This window comes from Crocuta crocuta, unplaced genomic scaffold (genome assembly GCF_008692635.1).
Source record: "Crocuta crocuta isolate KB4526 unplaced genomic scaffold, BGI_CrCroc_1.0 scaffold113, whole genome shotgun sequence".
Taxonomy (NCBI): domain Eukaryota; kingdom Metazoa; phylum Chordata; class Mammalia; order Carnivora; family Hyaenidae; genus Crocuta; species Crocuta crocuta.
The window spans coordinates 15,391,429-15,413,037 of NW_027530368.1; the positions used below are offsets into that span (position 1 = coordinate 15,391,429).

At 36.2% G+C, this 21,609-nt stretch overlaps 1 protein-coding gene across 4 annotated transcripts in view; it reads right to left on the bottom strand.

Moving 5' to 3' along the window:
• The window catches only part of VRK2 (VRK serine/threonine kinase 2), a 101,597-nt gene that overhangs the window by 50,224 nt on the left and 29,764 nt on the right, over window positions 1–21,609 (bottom strand). For all 4 annotated transcript variants that reach the window (XM_077766485.1, XM_077766486.1, XM_077766483.1 and 1 more), the window contains 3 exons: window positions 20,859–20,946; window positions 18,499–18,604; window positions 17,208–17,300 (listed from right to left, as the gene is read on the bottom strand). In XM_077766485.1, the coding sequence (XP_077622611.1) occupies window positions 17,208–17,300; window positions 18,499–18,604; window positions 20,859–20,946 (287 nt within the window). The remainder of the gene's footprint in view (window positions 1–17,207; window positions 17,301–18,498; window positions 18,605–20,858; window positions 20,947–21,609) is intronic.

The window sequence follows — 21,609 nt, forward strand, 5'->3', positions numbered from 1 at the left end:
TGAACAAGGACATTTAGTACCAGAATAGGCAAGCGGTCTATTATCATGGAGATTCATTCCACCACACACGGTCAAGAATCCGTGAGAATCTGCGAGATCTCAAGAATGCTGAGATCCCACGTTTAAGAACNCAGGTAAAATAATATGTTAAAGAAAACAGAGCTAGTAGGAGGCAGGGCCAGAACTCAAAGCCAGGGAATCTGATTGCAGAGCTCATATCCTCAAACCCTCAAAGTATTTTACGCTGAATCTGTATTGAAAGTTATGCAAATAGTTGCCATCTTTTTCTAATAAACCTTTTGGCCTGGGATTAGGAGAAGGTAAACCACTCTTTTTAAATACCTTCTGATTCTGAACAAGGACTATTTTTTTGAAAGCTTCTTTCTTTCTTTCTTTCTTTCTTTCTTTTCTTTTCTTTCTTTCTTTCTTTTCTTTCTTTCTTTTCTTTCTTTCTTTCTTTCTTTCTTTCTTTCTTTCTTTCTTTCTTTCTTTCTTTCTTTCTTTCTTTCGAGAGTGAACAGGGGAGATGGCAGAGGGCGAGTGAGAGAGAGAAAGGGAGAGACAATCTTAAGCAGGCTCCATGCTCAATGTGGGAGCTTAATGCAGGGCTCGATCCATGACCCTGGGATCATGATCTGAGTTGAAATCAAGAGTCGGACACTAGGCCGACTAAGCCACCCAGGTGCCTATGAACAAGGACATTTAGTACCAGAATAGGCAAGCGGTCTATTATCATGGAGATTCATTCCACCACACACGGTCAAGAATCCGTGAGAATCTGCGAGATCTCAAGAATGCTGAGATCCCACGTTTAAGAACAAATCGTGTTAGAAACACTAAGTCATTTGGCCAGCCTGGAGTGGCCTTAGGCAAAATAAAAATACCCTAGGGTACTTCTCTTTCCCCTCTGTTCTTTCTTTTTCCTCTTCCCAGTTTTTTCACCCTATCTTGGTGCCTGAAGTTTTTATTAAATTTGTTTGGAAATTTTATTATCTCAGCTTCCACCGAAAGATTTGTCTATGTCCCTGTATTAGTCTTGCTGGGCTGCTATATAACTAGGTATCACAAACTGAGTGGCTTAAACAATAACAGCAATGTATCATCTCACAGTCTTTGAGGCTACCTGTCTGCCATCAAGGTGTTTGCAGGTTGGTCCCTTTTGAGGGATGCGAGATGTAATCTACTCTATGCCTCTCTCCTAGCTTCAGGTCATCTGAGGGGCTCCAAGGTTTAGAGGAGGCATTTTTCCTATCTCTTCACATTGTCTTTCCTCTCTTCATGTCTGGTCCGTCTCTATGCCCAACTTTGTAACATCAGCCATACTGGATTTGGGCCTTGCCTAATGACCTCTTGGTAACTCAAAAAGACCCTATTTCCAAATAAGGTCACATTCACAGATGTTGGGGGGGTAGGACTTCAACATCTCTTAAGGGGACATAATTTAACCCAGAGCAGCCCCTATTTCTCAGTTTCTCTTCACAGACATGCTGGCAGAGCTCTATCACTAAGAAAACACTGATAATGGCAATATAAAATACCAATGATCTCGACACTGGATAGATTCCTCCCAGGAGGAATTTAGTTGCTGTACGTGGCTGTACTCTCCAGCTCTACTTGGTTGGCTTTTCCTGTTACTCCTGAACACTGAATGACTAATTAATCAATTCATTTATGCATTAACCTATTCAATTACTCACTGTTCATTCATCATTTCTTTATTGAGTGCTTATTATATGCCCTGCTCTGTGCCAGCTGCTGGATACACATCAGTGAATAAAACACAATCTCTGTTTTCTTTTATACAAGACTAGAAACTCACTCTCCTGATGGACATTTATTTAACTGAGAGAAATACGCTCACCTGGCTCTGTACCAGTAGTTTCCTAAGTGAGATTTGTAGCTTACAAACAGTCCTGTCCAGGAGGTCAGAGGCTATGAGAGCTAAAAGGGTCCAAGAGATCACATGATCTATGTGACTCAATTTATAGAAAGGGAAATTATAGCAAAGAAGTCTACTGCAATAAAAATTTTAGAAAATAAATTTTTTAATGTTTTATTTATTTCTGAGAGAGAGGCCGCATGAGCAGGGGAGGGTCAGAGAGAGAGGGAGATACAGAATCCGAAACAGGCTCTAGGCTCTGAGCTGGCTCTCAGCACAGAGCCCGATGTGGGGCTTGAACCCACGAACCATGAGATCATGACCTGAGCCAAAGTCAGACGCTTAAGCAACTGAGCCACCCAGGCGCCCCAAAAATTTTTTTAAAAAGGAAAAAAGTGCTTAAGTACAATTAGAATAAAAATTGCCTGTATTCCCATTTTCTAATGAATTTTAGGAGAAAGGAGAAAGAAAATAGAACATATAAAACTGTACCTGATTTTAATGATGTTAATCTTGTTATGTGATAGCCTGGTGATAATACGGTGAATTGTCCTCCCTTTTTGAAAATGCATACGTAAGCATTTAGAGATAAAATCACAGGATATCTATAATTGTTTTAAAAGCTTTCAGCCAAAAAACAGGTAAAATAAAATTTCAGAATGTTAATTTTTAAGTCAAAGTGATGGTTACCTGGAGTTCTCTATTATTCAGTGTGCTTCAAATTTTTGAAAATAAAAGGTTAAAAAAACTGTATCCTCCTAGAGGCACAAGTATCTACTTAAAGGTTCTCACTTGTCTCAGAGTCCCAGCACCGGGAAATAAGCTTCACAAAATATTAATTTTAAATATGGAGACCGTGGCTTCTAAATTATAATTATTATGCTGTTTTCTTCAATATTTTCCACTCATCACCACCTTCCAATGAGACTCTCGCAGTGTATATTCATATTACTAACATTTGCATAGTATTTTGAATAAGAAAGTTTTCTTTTTATATGGATTTAATCTGATTTAAAATCAGACATATTAATATACACATGTTAAGAATAAATTTTGGTAATAGGATGACTATTCAGTGTCAGATAACAGAGCTAAAATACATTTGATTACTTACACGATTTTAAAGTAATTTAATAAGTTGGAATGTCGTAAAACATAGCAGCATTAACACATTACAGAATGTTAGATGGAAATAAAATTTGGAACTGACTCTATTTTTATTTGACAAATCATACTGAAAGAATCCCCAAATAGTAAGTTGGTAAAACTAATCCATGAGTAGAGATACAGACACAGTATTAAATCTTAAAAACATATTCAGATGACAAATTATGTTGATACAAAGAAATTCAGTAAAAGTGTGTATTTTACGAACAATTCCATTAACATAAAACTCATAAAATTTTAAAAGTTCAAGTAACTAAAATCATAGGGATACATTTCAAACTCCCTTTGCTCAACTAAAAATGCAGAGCAGAACCTCACTAGGAAAAAGAAAATGACGTGCATGCTATTGCTCATTACAAGTGACTATAAACACGACCATGCTATTTAATCTACAGTATAATCCTATCCATGTGATGCCAAAATACTTTAAAGTAGCCTTACCAGCTGTACCATCTGGTAATATTATGGTATCATCAAGCTAAGACATACAGTACCACTCCAAAGATAATGAAATACAGAAGTCTATCACCAGGACTCAATTTTATAAATGTTCAACAAAGGAAATGCTACCTTTAAAAATGGTACCTTATTATGTGCATACACCATGAAAAAGTTTTACAAACACACATTTGCACTCTATCTCACAAGAAACTGTAACTGATAAATGGATTATGTTAGAATTCCCTCTAGCGAACAGTGAACAAGCAGCTTTAATGAGGCTTATGACCCTACCCTATGGATGAACGTGAGCATTTTGCCACCAGACACAGGTCAGATACTACAATTCCTGTTCCCAGATCATTAAGGTATTTTTTCTAAATTTGGTCCTTAGTGATGCAACAATAAGTGGACACTTTGGAAACATTATAAGAAACATTATCTTCTGCAATGAGCATTAAGCATTTGGAAATGTGTTTTCAGAGAATCACAGCATTTTAGAGCTAGAAGGAAATTTTAAGATCACTCAGTCAAAGCCTCATGTTTTATAGAATGGAGAGCTAATGTCCTCACGGCTTAACTCGTTTGCCGAAGGCTGTGACCCTGCTCTATGTTAGGCCTGAGTCTGGAACCTCATCTCCTGACTATTAGTCTAACACCACTCCCAGTAGTCAAGCAAGTGTTTTTAAAACTCGCAGGCAGGTTTCCTAAGTCATACTCCAGATGCTGACATACAGAACTGTTTTCTCTACCTGTGAGGGCCTTTCTCTTTCACTTAGCAGGCAGCTTTGGGGCAGAGACACATGGAACGTGGGGTAGAGGCCCTGAAGACTCAGGGTGCCCTGGACACAGAGAGAGATGACAGGCATTGCATCAAGACTGGCCATTCCTCCTGAGAAGCCAATAAATTATTTCCTGAAGGGTGATTACAAAAGCAACAATAACCTAGATGCTGTGAGATATACAAAAGAAGGAAGAGAAGTACACATATCTACATGTCTCAAGCTCATAAGACAACACGTGACAACTATGACTTGAGGGCTCATGTGTTTAAAATACATATTAGAAGCTAAAGGAAATTAGAAATCAGTATAAACCAGAGTCATCAAGAAAGACTTCATGTAAAAGCAGGGTTATAAGCTGGTGCATGAAAAATGATGTGCTTCTATGAAAAGATGCTCAATATCGCTGATCGTCAGGGAAATGAGGATGCAAATCAAAATGACAATGAGATATTACCTCACACCCGTCAGAATGACTAAAATCAACAACACAAGAAACGACAGGTGGTGGCAAGGATGTAGAGGAAGGTGAACCCTTCTGCACTACTGGTGGGAACACAAACTGGCACAGTCACTCCGGAAAACAGTATGGAAGTTTCTCAAAAAGATAAAAATAGAACTTCCCTACGATCCAGCAATTGGACTACCAGGTTATTTACCCAAAGAATACAAACATGCCAATTCAGTTGAATACATGCACCCTAATGTTTATAGCAGCCTTTTCTACGATAGTCAAATTATGGAAACAAGGCAAGTGTCCATCAACTGATGAATGGAGAAAGATGTAGCAAAGGGGCGCCTGGATGGCTCAGGTGGTTAAGTATCTGACTTTAGCTCAGGTCATGATCTCGCAGTTTGGGGGTTCAAGCCCCATGTTGGGCTCTGTGGTAACAGCTCAGAGCCTGTAGCCTGCTTTGGATTCTGTGTCTCCCTCTCTCTCTGCCTCTCCCCTGCTCGTGCTGTCTCTCTCTCAAAAATAAACATAAAAAAAATTTTTTTAAAGATACACAATACACAGACACAGACACACACACACACACACACACACACACACACACACACACTGGAGTATTACTCATCCATAAAAAAGAATAAAATCTTACCATTTGCAATGACATAGATGGAGCTAGAGAGTATTATCTAAGTGAAGTAAGTCAGTCAGAGAAAGACAAATACCATATGATTTCACTCATATCTGGAATTTAAGAAACAAAACAAATGAGCAAAGGTAAAAAGAGAGAGAGAGAGAGAGAGAAAATAAGAGACTCTTAACTCTAGAGAACAAACTGATGGTTACCAGAGGGGAGGTGGGGGGGATGGGTTTATAAGGGTGTTGGGGATTAAGGAAGGAATTTGTCATCATGAGCACCTGTGTTGCATATTAAGTGTTGAATCACTAAATTCTATACATGAAACTAATATTTCGCTGCATGTTAAGTAACTGGAGTTGAAATAAAAACTTTAAAAAATGATGTGCTTCTGATCAACAAAGTGGCCTTTTACAGGTGAGGAGAGCACCTGCACCTCTGAAATAGAAAGCGAAAAAGATGTGCACAAGCCCTGATTTTAGCTAATGTGCCTCACCTTTATTCACTAATGACACTGGGAGATATAGCCAAGTGGGTGGTACTCAATGGCAAAACCACAACTCCATGTCATTTCTGGTAATGCCACATTATAAGCAATGAAATCAGAAAGGCATAGTTGTTCTCCAAATACCATCACAGCACCCATAAGCCTAACTGCCAGTAATCAATTGTGCAATACCATATCATACTTCAAAGTCAGTGAGCTTTCTAAAGAGAAGTTAGGAAACTTAGGTCTAAGAGAATGTTGCTTACTTAGCTATCAGGGAAGCATAGAATTAGAAACATAATTTCATTCAAAGACTATATCATAATTTTTCAACAAAAAATGAGAAAGATGACAAAAGAAAGAAGGTAAATGGTGTACACTTTGGGAGTCTTCAAAATTCCAAATTTGGAGAATATCAGATGAGTTACGAAGAAATGGACATAATGCGATGAAGGCATAGGGAAAAAGAAGAATAAAATCATCTACGATGAGCTATTTCAACTCTCAGTGAGGTTACCTGTCTGATTTTAAGGAAAAACACTGTTTGATCCTTGTCTGAATAGTATTTGGAGAATGTTTTTTTTAAAAAAACACAATAAAATGAAAATGGCTCAGAACATCAAGTGTGCCCCCAGTGGGCTGTCCAGAACTTTGACTATCATCCCCATCAGGAAACTTTCTTTCCACCTTAACTAAAATGGCTGTTCCTACCCAACACCTCTTTGAGTCTATTTCCCAATTTTTTCTCAATCCTTACAACCCTACTGGTTTGATAATTCTTGTATAAATGTCAACTTTTTTTTTGCCTTTTTCTCTTGCCAAATCATTCAACAATGTCGTCCCTCTCTATTTTTGAATTTCTTTCTCCATTAGTATTTTCTCTTCATTCAACAGCTTATTGCTCAAGTTCCTTTCACCATAATTCTAATTCAAAATATACATGAAGAGTGAATTAATATTTAAAATTATAATCCAAGAAAACTTTCTGAAAACAAAAAGCGCAATCTACATAGCAAAAGGGCCCACCAGATATCTGGGGAAACCGATACAAAATGATCTATTCTAAATATATCTTGGTAAATCCACTAGACATTATGAATAAAGAAATAAAAATCCCAAAGGCAGCAAGGGAAAAAGGACAAATAACAATAACATACACTGGTAAGAAAATTAAACTAGCAGCAGACTTCTTACAAGCAACATGCAAAACAAGGCAACAACAGATTAGCATTTTCAAGAGATTCAAGGAAAAAAGTGTGAACTAAATATTTTAAATCCATCCAAGCTATCCCTCAAAGACCAATGCTAGTGATAAAGTGTAACACATGCAAGAGTATTTCGTACCCAGGGGCACTTCTTAAGCAATCAAGCTACTAAAAGATTAGTTTCATCCAAGCTAAAGATGAGTAGGTAACTTTGGCAAAAGGGTGGAAAGATGAGCATTTAAGATACTTAATTATATATAAGACCAAAACTAGGCTGGTGATACGTGAAGAATATACAAATGACCTATGTTCTGACAAGGTAAAGTAGTAGGACTAAAAAGTAAGAAAACAACATTAAGGGAAAGAGGAAAGTAAAATAAACAATAGTGAATTAGTAGTAAGGAGAAGTAAAAAGGGCCATAAAAGACTATTATAGTAGCAATAAAAGGTTAAATATGGATAAAGTGAGCTAAAAGCATCTTTAAAAGGTATAGGTACCAAGGCAATCACTACAGCAAAAACATGAGCTTTCATAAATAGTCTCTCGGTCCAAAGAAACCTTAAAAAATAAGATCAAAGAAAACACATATGAAACAGAGCAAATATCACTAATGCATATTTATCAAGTAGCACAACAATTATCTTTATCAAACAAAAACTATCAAACTTAGTTCTGGCCCTTGAGGCCACATAGAAACACTCTAATAACAGAAGATTTTTAAATACCACTCTTGGTCAAAACAAATCAAGTGGACAAAAACTAAGTAAAGGTATAGATGACATAAATAATATAGTCAATAAGGTAGATCTTTTGGACAGATATTAAACTTTACTCTATGAGAATACAGACTATCTTTTTCTCACACGTACATGGAATACTGACAAAAGCTGACCGTCTTCTAAGTCACCAACAAAGGCTTCTGGGCATTCTGACGAGTAAAATTATCACAAACAATATCCTGACCATCTTGTTACAAGATGGTCTAGGATTTAATAAAAGAATTAAAAAAAAAAAAAAAATCCTTGTCTAGGATTTAATAACAAAAATTTTAAAAAGGTCCTTCTACATTAAAAACCTGCTGCTGCACAACTTTTTGATGAAGAAGAAATATAAACCTTCTAACAAATAAAGAAAATAAAAATATATTAAAATTGATGAGTACAATATAAAGCTGTGACCAGAGGAAAAATCATGGCACTAGGAGAAATAAAACAATTTTTAATCAAAATAAGTGAAATAGATCTGAAACTGAAGACTAAGTAAAAGAAGAAAAGAGTAACATAAAAAAATGATAGGAAATGACATAATAAAGGCAAAATCAGAAATTAATGAGATCAGAAATTAAGGAAAATATTTCTCATCCATCAATCAGAATCCAAGTGAGTTGAAAAATAAACACATTAATTAAGGTAGAAAAAAGGAAGAAGGAAATAATAAAAAATAACTAGAAGGAAACAGCCACTGAAGAAGAAAGTTAAATGTCATAAGAGACTACCATGCATAACACCATACAAATACATTTAGAAAACTAGAGAAATGGATAACTATTACCATTGACCCAAGTAGAGATAAAAAACTTAAACAGTTCCATAGGAAAAAGTAGAGTTAGAAGAAACTGCCTCATAGAAAAACAGCAGAACCAGATGGCTTCATATTCAAAAACCATATGGTACTAATTTAATAGAAATGGTTCTAGAATACAGGAAATAAAGTAAAGCTTCCAAATTCTTTTTATGAAGTATAATGTTGATACCTAAATCTGATTTTTAAAAAAGTACAAAAAGAGAAAATTACAGATCAGCGTCTCTTATAAATACCTATATGAAAATACAACATAAAATCTTAGTGAACATAGCTCAACACCATATTAAGTAAATAATGTCCTATAACAAAGTGGGATTCATTCCTGGAAACTAAGGTTGATTTAATATGAGAAGCACAGCGCTATATCACACCATATTAATTCATCTGAGAAAAATGTATGATTATTAAGTAAATCTTTGATGGAATTCAGCACCCATTCCATAAAAACAAAAAATCCACCCAAGGACATAGAAATTGATGGTCATTTCCTTAATATGACTATAAGGACACACACAGGCACACACTCACATATATATGTGTAGGTATACCTTAGTACACTCACATATATATGTGTAGGTATACCTTAGTCCTAAAGCCAGCATCACATTTAATGGGGTAAAAGTCAGGCATTTCTATAAAGATCAGGAAGAAGTGAGGGTAATACCCACCTTCACTACTATTTACTACATACCGGATGTACTAGCAATACAATCAGATAAAAGAAATCAGAGATTAAGAACTGAATGACAACTCTATTTACTTGTGTCTGAAATGTTTCCTAAGAAAACCCTAGATAATCATTACTAAGACTACCTCAAAGTCAGTAAATTAACAGGATATAAAATGAATATATAGAACTCAACAACGTTCATGTACACAAATAATCACTTAGAAGGTGAAATAGTAAAGTAAAATAGCAGTGACCATACCAACAAAAATGGTTTAAAGTTTAAGAATAAGCATAGCAAGAAACGGGAAAAACTTAATATGAGGAAAGAGTGAAAATACTCAAGAAGATAACAAATGTAAAACTGATGAAATACAAAAACATTCCTTGCTGTTGAAGAACATCTATATAGCATAATGATATTAGGACTTGCTCAAGTTAATTTGAAAATTCAACAAAATTCCAATAAAAATGCCAACATGCGTTTTTTAAATGAAGCTAAACAAAAGAGTATAGAAAACTATGAACATCTAGAATAACACTGAAAAAGAAAGCACAAAGCCTCATCAAATATTAAAATATATTACAAAGCCTCAGACAGTAATGCACTAGTATAATAATACAACATAATTAGACAAACCAGAAGCATTCAGTAGAAAATACAGAAATGAACTCAAGTATATATGGAAGTTTAGTATATGATAAAGGTGGCATCTAGTATCACTGAAGCCAAAAATTTTTTTTCCAAGTTTATTTATTTTGAGAGAGAGAGAGAGAGAGAGAGAGAGCACGCAGGAAAGAGGGAGAAAGAGAACCTCAAGCAAGCCCACACTGCCAGCATACAGCCCAATGTAGGGCTTAAACTCAAGACCCGTAAGATCATGACCTGAGCTGAAATCCAGAGTCAGACACTCAATCAACTGAGCCACCCAGGTGCTCTGAAGCAAAAATTTTATTTTTAAAAAACAGCATTGGAAAAGCTAGAAAAACATTTAGAAAATGGTAACATTGAGGCAATACTTCTTGTCATGTAAAAGAATAAACTCTAAATTAATAAGAGATTTAAATGTAAAAACTGAGGGGCACCCGGGTGGCTCAGTCAATTGGGTGTCTGACTTCGGCTCAGGTCATGATCTCATGGTGCGTGGGTTCAAGCCCCGCTTCGGGTTCTGTGCTGACAGCCAGCTCAGAGCCTGGAGCCTGTTTCGGATTCTGTGTCTCCTTCTCTGACCCTCCCCTGCTCACACTGTGTCTCTCTCTCTCTCTCTCTCTGTCAGAAATAAATAAAACATTAAAAAAAAGTTTAAATGTAAAAAATGAAAACATACAACTAAATTCATATAAAATCTCTCTGTACAATAAGGTTTTTAACCATGATTGAAGATCCATAGTAAATAAAAGATTAATACATTTGACTGCATTAAAAATAAAGTTTCACCTTCTATGTGGAAATAAAACATCACAAGTATAATCAAAGGACAGAAGGCAAATTGAAAGAAAATATTTGCAAAATCTGTAATTGAGGATGGGCTTATATATTTAAAGAATTCTCAAAACTGAGGGAATAAAAAACAACAAAAAAGAGAGAACCAGACCAAAGACATGATCAGACATTAACACACACACACACACACACACACACACACACACACACACACACACACACATTATTTAAAACTAGGCCTTTTTGCTTTCGGCAAAAGGGAGTACAGTGACTGGATTTACCTTTCCACCGCCTGTGGGAAACTGCATAGAATGAAAGATACAAATGTTTTTGGATGTTTCATAGGCAGCAGAAGACTGAGATCCTTGAGAAAATGGGGAGGGTTGGGGTGGGGGAAAGATTAGTTGAGTCCCTCAGATGCCCCGGCTGTCTGGTGACAATTCCAAATTCAAGAAGAGGAAGGGAAATCCTAGCTGCAGGACAGCAATGCTGAGTCACTGAGTGACACACTGAGTTCAGAGAGGCTACTAAAAAGCCTGATTCCAGAGAGGAGTTTGTTAGAAGAGAAGAGGGAGCTACATGGGGGTGGGGGCAAAGGCAGGAGGGGAGGAAGCTCCAGAAAAAGGTGCCTAAGGCTCTCCTTATCTGTAGTATAAAAGGGGGAGTCAAGGACCAATAGGAGGAGAGAGAAGACCTCCCTGGGTTCACAAAGAGCTGGGAGCTGAGTTCTGACCCAGCAGAGTTAAACACCCACATGCAATTCCATTAGAGATCACAGAACTTCACAGTGTGGAACTAGGAATAAATTATCCACAGAGTAAACGCTACTACTATAGACTCATTTTAGCAAAGCTTAAAATACAGCTGCAAAATGAACATGAATTTTATTTGAGCCGCCTCCAAGAAATTAGAGATTAATTATATTAAAACGATGGAGAAGCTATATAACATAAACGCAAATCAAAAGAAAGGAGGAAAATGGGGGTGTGGTAATATTAATATCAGACAAAGTTGATCTCTGAGTAAGAAATATCACTAGCTATAAAAACTCACAATCTCAGTCAAAATCCTTGTAGGTTTGGAAGCAGAAATGGACAAACTGATTCTAAAATATTACGTGGAGTTGCAAAGCAGCCTTTAGAAAAGTTGAAATAATTTAAAAAAAAAAAGAACAAAGTTGGAAGACTCTTCCTCCTTTCCAGACCATGAACTGTGATACGACTGTATGATACTATAAGAGGATCCAGAAACAGACTTATTCATAGATGGTCAATAATTTTGACAGAGGGGCCGAAGCAATTCACTGGGGTTCTCACTTCAACACCATGTTGGAGCAACTGCACATAGGTATGTCCTCCCTTCCCCTGGAAAAGGACCTTGACCCTTATCTGGCACCAAATACAAACTTGAAACAGATCAGGAATCTAAATATAAGAGTTGTCTAAAACTCCTCGAAGAAAACTTACGAGAAAACATCTTATGACAGAATTAGGACAAATTCTTAGGATAGAAGTAGCACAAATCATAAAAAGAAAAAAAAATCATAAACTGGCCTCATTATAATTAAAAACAACTGCTTTCTGGAAGACACTGATAAGAGAATGAAAAGATAAGCTACAGATGTAGAAAGCATCTTCAAGCAAGTATCTGACAAAATGTTCTTATTCTTAAATAATAAAGCTCTCTTAAGACAATCTGATTTAAAAATGGGAGCATATAATTCACCATAGAAGATAAAAGTGGTGAATATATACATGAAAGATACTCCATATCATTAGTCATTACATAACTGATGCAAATTAAGACTACTAGATATGACAACACATTTACTATAATGGCTAAAATTTTAAAAACTAATGAAACCAAGTGGTGACAAGATGTGGAGAACTACACATCACTGGTGGGAATGTATAACAATGGTACACCGCTCTGGAAAACAGTTTGGTGGCTTCTTTTATTTATTTTTTTTAAATTAAAAAAAAATTTTAACACTTATTTATTTTTGAGAGACAGAGCTAGAGCACCAGTGGGGGAGGGGCAGAGAGAGAGGGAGACACAGAATCCGAAGCAGGACTCCAGGCTCCGAGCTTTCAGCACAGAGCCCGACACAGGGCTCGAACCCACGAACCTCAAGATCATGACCTGAGCCGAGGACGCTTAACTGACTGTGCCACTCAGGCGCCTTTGCTTCTTTTAAATTAAACATACACTTCCATATGATCCAGTTATCCCACCTAGTTGTCCACCTTGAGGTTGTTAAAACATATACCTACATAACTTTGCATGAATGCTTATAGCAACTTCACTAATAATTGTCCCTAAACTGGAAAAAACGCAGATCTCCAAGAGGTAAACAGATACACTGCAGTAGTTTTCAATGGAATACTACGTATAATTAAAGAAGAATGAACTACTAATAACTACAGTCCAGGTAAGTGCTCAGTGAAGGAAGCCAGACACAAGGGTATATACCCTACAATTCCATGTATATGACATTCCTTAAAAATGCAAAAACTATGGGGGCCGAAATCATTGCCAGGGGTTAGGGGAGTGAAAGAAGGGGACTGACTGGGTCAAGGGGTAGGAGAGAAAGTATGAGAACGATAGGAACATTCTGTATCGTGATTGCAGCACTGGTTATATGATATGCATGTGTCAAAACACATCAAGCTGTACAGTTAAAATGGTGAATTTTACTGTTTGTAAATTATACTTCACAAAACCTAACCTTAAAAATGTATGCAGACATTTAAAGGATTTTAATATACATTGCCAAATTGCCCTTCCATTAACTTAATTTCTTCTTCTACTCCCATTTAATTTCCATTCCCACTGGCCGGCGACAAGTGCCTGCACTTCATCAGTTCGATATCATCGGATTAATATTTTAGGCTTTTCCAATTTGAGAAGTTCTTTTAAAATGTTATCTCGTTGTTTTTATCCGCGTCTCTCTTCTTTCTAGTGACGGTAAACTTTTGTTTCTCCATTTCTGGCTGCTGTATTTCTTCCTCGTTCTGTCTGTTAATTCCTTTTAATCATTAAGAAAATATTTAGTGTTTTTCTTATTAATATGTTTGAGTTTGATACATCTCCTCAAACATCTGTCATGATTCTACTCTCCAGTTTCTCATTTCTTTTCTTTTCTTCAACTTTTTAAATATAGGTATCTTAGAATTTGAAATTTCTCAATATTTTCTAGGATTTGTTCTTTTGTACCATTATTTAAAAATGTCTTTCCTCATCCTCAGGGTTCAGGTAAATATTCAACTATGATTTTTTTACATTTTTTATAGATTCAATTTTTAAAGTTTTAAATCTCTTTTGTCTGATAAGGTGGCTTCCAGCCACATGTAGTTATTGAAAGTTAAATTAATTGAAATTAAGCTATTTCCCTGTGTTTACTTCTGGTTCTATGATTTCAGGCCTTAAGTCTTTAATCCAGTCTGAGTTAATTTTTGTGTGTGGTGTATAAGAGTCCAGTTTCATTCTTTTGCATGAAGCTGTTCCACTATTATTTCTTGAAGAGACTATCCTTTCCCCGTGGTATATTACTGGTGCCCTTGTCAGAGACTAGTGCATTATACATGTGTGGGCTTATTGCTGAGCTCTCTGTTCTGTTCCACTGTTTCTATGCTAATAGAACACTGTTCTTATACTACAACTTTGTCATATAGTTTGAAAATCAGGAAGTATGATGCTTCCAACTTTATTCTCAAGATTGCTTGGGCCATTCATGGTCTTTTGTGGTCCCATACAAATATTAGGATTCTCTTTTCTGTTTCTATGGAAAATGCCATTGGAATTTGCACAGGGATTGCAGTGAATCTGTAGGTTTCTTTGGGTAGTATGGACATTTTGACACTATTAATTCCTGCAATCCATGGACACAGGTCATGGCAATGATTCTTCCAACTGATACCTAAAGCACAGGCAACGAAACCCAAAACAAACAAGTAGAACTACATCAAACCAAAAAGATTCCGCACAGCAACGGAAGCTACGAACAAAACAAAAAGGCAAACTGCCAAACTGTAGAAAATATTTGCAAGCCATAGATATGATAAAGGGTTAATACTCAATATACAGAAGAACTCATACAACTCACTAGCAAGAAAATAAGCCAATGAAAAAATATACAAAGGACCTGCATAGACATTTTTCCAAAGAAGGCATGCACATGCCCAACAGATGTAAGAAAAGGTGCTCAGTATTATGATCATCAGGGAAATGAGCACCAAAACCACAATGAGACATCGCTCAACACATGTTAGGATGGCTATTATAAAAAAGACAAGAGATAGCAGTGTTAGGGAGGGTGTGAAGGAAAGGGAACCCTTGTGCACCATATAGTCTTTATGCCAAACAGCCAAGCAGTTCCTCTCAATACAACCATCACATGTCACATGATCCAGCAATCCAGCTCCTGGGTACGTATCAAAAGGAAAATAAATCATTCTCTTAAAGAGATATGTGCACTCCTGTGTTAATGCAGCATTTTTCACAACAGCCAAAATAAGGAAAGAACCTTAGTGTTCACGGATGGATGAATGAATAAAGAAAATGTGGTATATACATGCGACAGAATTATTCAGCCATAAGAGGAAATGTGCCATGTGTGACACCATGGATGGACCTGGAGAACATTAATTCAGACACGGAAAGACTGTTATCTCACTTATATGTGACATATAAAACAGTGAAACTTACAGAACCAGTGAGTCTAAAAGTGAATGCTAGGGCTGGTGGGGGGGGGGTGTTGGAGGAAATGGGGAGATGTTGGTCAAAAAAGATGAATAATCTAACCTACAGCATTGTGACTACAGTTAATAATGCTGTGTACTTCAAGTTTGCTAAGAGTAGATTTCAGTGTTCTTACCACATCACCAAACAAAAGAGAAGCTATATGAAACAATGAATTCGTTAATAGATGATGGTGATCACTACACAACATCTACAATATCATCACTTTGCACAGCTTTAAAAAATCATGTTGTACAACCTAAATATATGCATTTTTTGTTTGTCAATCCTACCTCGAGAAAGCTGGGGGTGGCGGGAAGAAAGCAAGGTAAAATAAAAAATTACTAATTAAATTAAAAATTTGGTTCCTCAGTCACATTAGCCACAGTTTTTAGAGATACTTTTTTTAGAACAGTTTTAGATTCAATTTTGGTAAATGCAGAGCAATTCAGGTAGAACTGAGTGGAAAGTACAGGGAGTTCTCATATGCCCACTGCCCCTCCCTCCAGGCAGTCTCCCCACTACCACCATCCCATACTGGACAGTATTACATCTGTTAAAATGGATGAACCTACATTCATTACACAGCAACACGCCATTATAACCAAAAATCTATAGTTTGTACTAGGGCTCATTTTTGGTGTTGAACATTCTCTGAGTTTTGACAAATGTGGAGCAAGATGTGTCCACCATTGTAGTATCAGACAGGACAGCTTGACATCCCTAAAAATCTTCTGTGCTCTGCCTACTCGTCACTCCCTCCCCTTTAACCCCTGGCAATCACTGATCTTTTTAGTCTCTTCATAGTTTCGCCTTTTCCGAAACATTGTGGAGTTGGAATTATACAGATTTTCACTTAGTGATATGCATGTAAGTTTCTTTCATGTCTTTTCATGTCTTGACTGCTTGTTTCTGGTTAACATTGAGTAATATTGCCTTATTCAGATACACCCAAGTTTATGTATCCATTCACCTATTAAAGGACATCTTCATTGCTGCAAGTTTTGGCAACCATGAATAAAGCTGCTATAAACATGTGTGTGTAGATTTTTGTGTGGATATAAGTTTTCAGCTCCTCTGGGTAAATACCAAGCAGTGTAACTGCAGATCATATGTTATGAATATGTTCAGTTTTTGAAGAAACCGCCAAACTGTCTGCCACAGTGGCCATAGCATTTTGCATTTCCAAAGGCAATGAATGAGAGTTCCTGACTCGCTCCATCCTCGTCAGCCTTGGTGGTACACTACCCATGTATCAGGTGCTTGAGAGCCACGTGTGGCTCAAGGCTACCATGCTGGACACTACCGTATAGAATACTTCCATCATCAGGGAAATTTCCACTGGAAAAGCTGCTCTGTTTAAGACTTAAGTGTTTATACACAGAAAAAGAAGCTAATATGACTTAATTTTCTTCTTCTCTGCACATACCCATCCCTTCTCCCACTGAATTTTGATGGTTCCTTGCTTATATTCACTGTGAAGTTCAAATTTCAGCCACCTTTCTATATGTCCCCCAACAAATTAACCCCTCTGAGTCTTAGTTTCCTTATCCTAATTACTTATCAATTAAGTACATTAAATGAGATAAGGGTAAGATAAATCACAACCTTCATCAAGTTAATCCTCATTTATAAACTCTTCCTGGGTTAGGTGTTTGTTTTTTGAAGGTCTCAATATAATACTTTGAGGATCCCTACTGAAAGCAAAATTAATACTGTACTTACCCGGTCTGGATTTCTATAACCTAATAGTAGATTTGCTGCTTTTATATCACCATGAACATATTCATTTTCATGTATATATTCCAGAACATCTAACTGTGAAAAGAAATATATGAGGTCATATTGATATCTATTTTGAACTCATGATCAACTTGAACATTTTGAATATAGAGTAACATGTATTTTTTCTTATTAACAGCAACAAAGTGACATATTGTACAATTATGTGTTTGTCTATTCGAAAATATCACATGAACTGGTCACTTATCCTGGAAAGAAAGTTGAATAACATGATGCTCAAATATCAAGTGTTTTAATTAACTTCTGATGAAAGGGGACCAAGAACACAATGCCAATGCCTGTGTTCCTGACGGCCTGGTGGCCAAATCACACTGTGAAAGGAGGAAAAAACCCAAGATACACTGTACAATAATCATGAAGCCCACTCAGGAATTCCTCACCCAAGCAGTGATTATAAATCAAGTTTTGGAGACCCCAGAACAAAACCCAATGTCCACGAGCACAGAGGCATTCTCCCTCCGGACAGTAATAGAAAAAAAACCTGAGCTACATCTTTGAAGCCCTTGAGCCTTGCATATTACCTTCACCCAGTGCTCAATAAACACTCGCTGGCTGGCTAAATGGATGAATGGATGAACGGGAAAATTAACGAGTTCTATTTGCCACATCTCAACCTGGCATGAGGAGTTTCATTCTATTTAAAATGGAAAAAATAAAATGGAGCTTGGGCAAACCCAACACAAACAAGATAAGACAAATATGTGGTATAAACAAAATGTGTGCATGGGTGCTATTAAGATTTCATTGCTTCTTATTTGGCAAAGTATATATTATTCATTGCCATACTAATTACTGCCACCATCCCAAACTCATAATAAAAACTGCATAGCGCCCCATACTGTCACATGTTTAGTATGGAAAATAATATATTTTGCCATAGTTTGCATTGTTATAAATATAAGTGACAAAAGAGAGGTTATTCTTATAGCAATGCAAGCTTGTTCTGATATGTAAAACAAAGCTGTGAGGGGAAAAAAATCAGACTGTAGAACCAATGCCTAATTGAGTTTGTAGTGCCAAACACAGCACATTCTGTCACTTACAGAGCCCACTGTTATCAATTTCACCAAAATAGCCTCTACTCTAAATAACTGACATTTCTAGGGCAATAATCCTTCATTCTCTGATAATTCCACAAAGGGCAACGATTCGTGTATTGTAACAAGTAAATAATCTGAAAACGAGGCATGTGAAATAAGTCATTTCTTCTTACCACTCGGACACCTAGCTGCAGGACAGTTGACTTTTTAAAAGTACCATTCTGGTCTGAGATCTTCTGTAAATCTATTCCTAGTCTTTCCATTACCATAAATCTGTAACTATAAGAAAGAGACGTCAAAAAGAGATCTTAAAATAGCAATGCTTGAAACTGCCTATTTACGAATTTGAAACCAGGAAAAATACCCTCAACCTAACAATGAAGACTACTGCAACCTGAACCATGTGTTTACCTTAATAATGTTGCTGTTCTTTTACAAAAAAATGCTAGTCAGTATTTACTTTGCAGTTAGTTTTCTGGTAGAAGAGAACGTCGTGCTGAAACATTCATACTCACTCTTAGACCATGAAAAGAAGATACTTTCTAAATTAAAGAGTCCTGAGTTTGACTCATTTTGACTCCATCACCTTCTCACTGTGTGACCTTGAACAAATTATTTTTCTGGACAGAAAATTTTATTTATATTTGTTTCTTGAGCTTATAAATCATAATTACTTTCTCTATACACTTACAAACATGACGTTTTAAAAAAATGTACTTCCTTTCTGTTTGGTACCTGTCCCTTCTTTTCTTCTCTTTACTTAACATATCCACACCAGCCCCTATTCTTTATTGATCCATGTATCCACACATGAACACAGACATAAAGGAATGTTTCTTCTTGTTTTACAAAAATGTGATCTATTATATGCACTTTGCTGCATCATACCTTTTTCATTAATATCTCACTGAAATCCTTCCAAATCAACTGCATTAGCTTTTTTTAAAATGTTTGTTTATTCTGAGGTGGGGGGAAGAAGGGCAGAGAGAGAGAGAATCTCAAGTGGGCTCTGCATGCTCACAGTATGAAGTCCGACATGATGCTTGATCCCATGAACTGTGAGGTCCTGACCGGAACCAAAATCAAGAGTCGGACATTTAATCACAGAGCCACCTAGATGCCCCTCAACTGGTATGGCTTAATTGATTTCTTCATAAGAAGAAATTTTATTACATGATATGGATATACCATGACCTACTCAGTCACTCAGTTCTCTATTAGCAGCCCTTTACTTTGTTTCAAGATTACTGTTTGTTCATTTTTTATTGATAGCATTTAAAGACCATTTGAACAAGGTACTGCACACTGAACCTATTTTCTCACTTAGGAAAGAAAACATCATCTATCTTAAAAGGCTATTGAAAGGACAAAATGGGGTCCCTAACAAATACAATTTTTTTTCTTTTTAAAGTTTGAGAGAAAAAGACAGAGCATGGGTGGGGGAAGGGCAGAGAGAGGGGAAGACAAAGAATCTGAAGCAGGCTCCAGGCTCCGAGCTATCAGCACAGAGCCCAACATGGGGCTCAAACTCATGAACCATACATAAGATCATGACCTGAGCTGAAGTTCAGATGCTTAACCAACTGAGCCACCCAGGTGTCCCGAATTGTCTCTTCTTTAAAAATCACTACTCACTTATTTATATGTTATGATTAGCTACATGCGATGATTTAAAAAATATTTCTACAAATTCTTTGTTGTGCCCTTTCTCAAGAGATGAAGTTTAATTGAATCTCCTTTCTTGCATATGGAGTGGACTTAGTGACTTGCCTCTAGCAAAGAGACTAGAGCGGAAATGATGTGATATCGCTATAAGATTTGAAAGAAGTCAGTCAAAGAAAATGGGTGATGGGGATTGAGGAGGACACAACATATATATATATATACATATATATTATATATATGTATATATATATGTATATGTATACACATATGTATATGTATATACATATGTATATGTATATATATAATATATATATGTATACACACACATATATATAAACTAACTAGAATTTAAATAAAAATTTTTTTTAAAAGTTTCAATTATCAAAAGGCTGTGGCTTTCTTCTTGGATGCATGCTCTTGTGTGTGTGTGTGTGTGTGTGTGTGTGTGTGTGTGTGTACAGTGTGTGTTTGTGTACATGCTCTCTTTCTCCCTCTCTCTCTCTCCATTCCCATTATTTCCTCTAGGGGAAGCCAGCTACCATGTCTATAACATTGAGGTAGTCTATGGAGAGATCTACGTGGTGGGAAAGTGAGGACTGCCAATAGCCACAAGAGTGACTTTGAAAAGAGAGCCTTCTCTTCCCCAGTCAAGTAGGGAGATGACTGTAACCCAGCAGACAGCTAACTACATCCTCAGAAGTCCCGAGCTGGTAAGCCAGTTATAGAAACTGATCATGGAAACTAAGACGATATTAGTCTGCTGTTATAAACCGCTATGATTTGGGTAATCAGTTATAGAGCAAAGGGTATTACACCATATAAGAAACAGTTATAGAACAACACTTAATTTATAATAATTCCATTTTACCTTCTTCCCTTGAATTCAGTAATTCCGGATCCATAAAACATAGGAATTCCTAAATAATCAAGTTGTTTGAGTTCTATCCAGTTTTTGACTACAAAGACAAGTTTAACAGGAAAAAAGATATATATATTTTTAGAAATGTTATTTCTCACTTTTACATAGATCCTAAAACTTATTTAGCTAACCTAAGTAGAAATCAGACTTTCCTGGAAAATGTTTTAAAGAATCTAATATCTACCTATCTAATGGCTTTTAAATTCTCTTTATCACCATAATCAACATAAAAACATACACAGAAATTTTAAATTAAATCAATTGTAACCAAAACAAAAGTCGTCACGGTCATAAAATGCATTGCTGTCATATATACAATGCTTCTATTCATGAAAAAAACTTCATTCCCTTATATGTTAAATTCCAAAACATAACATATGTTCAAAAAATTAAAATAAAATAAAATAAAATATAACATATGTTAACTACTAAAGAATCAGTAGAGGGATGGCTTTTTTTATTTCCTATTACTTAAAAATCTAAAGCCATGGTAGTCGAAAAAATAGAAATTGGGCAGAAAAATCATTTACTATGAAATTGTTATACAGAAACTCTTTTGATTAAATTTAGTTAAAAAAAAATCACATCCACTGAAACCATCAGGTAGCTTATTTTCCACTTTTCCACCATATATGTTTAATGTGCAACACAGCTCTACAATAAAAAATCAAGTTTAATGGTTCTATTTGTCACTCTGACA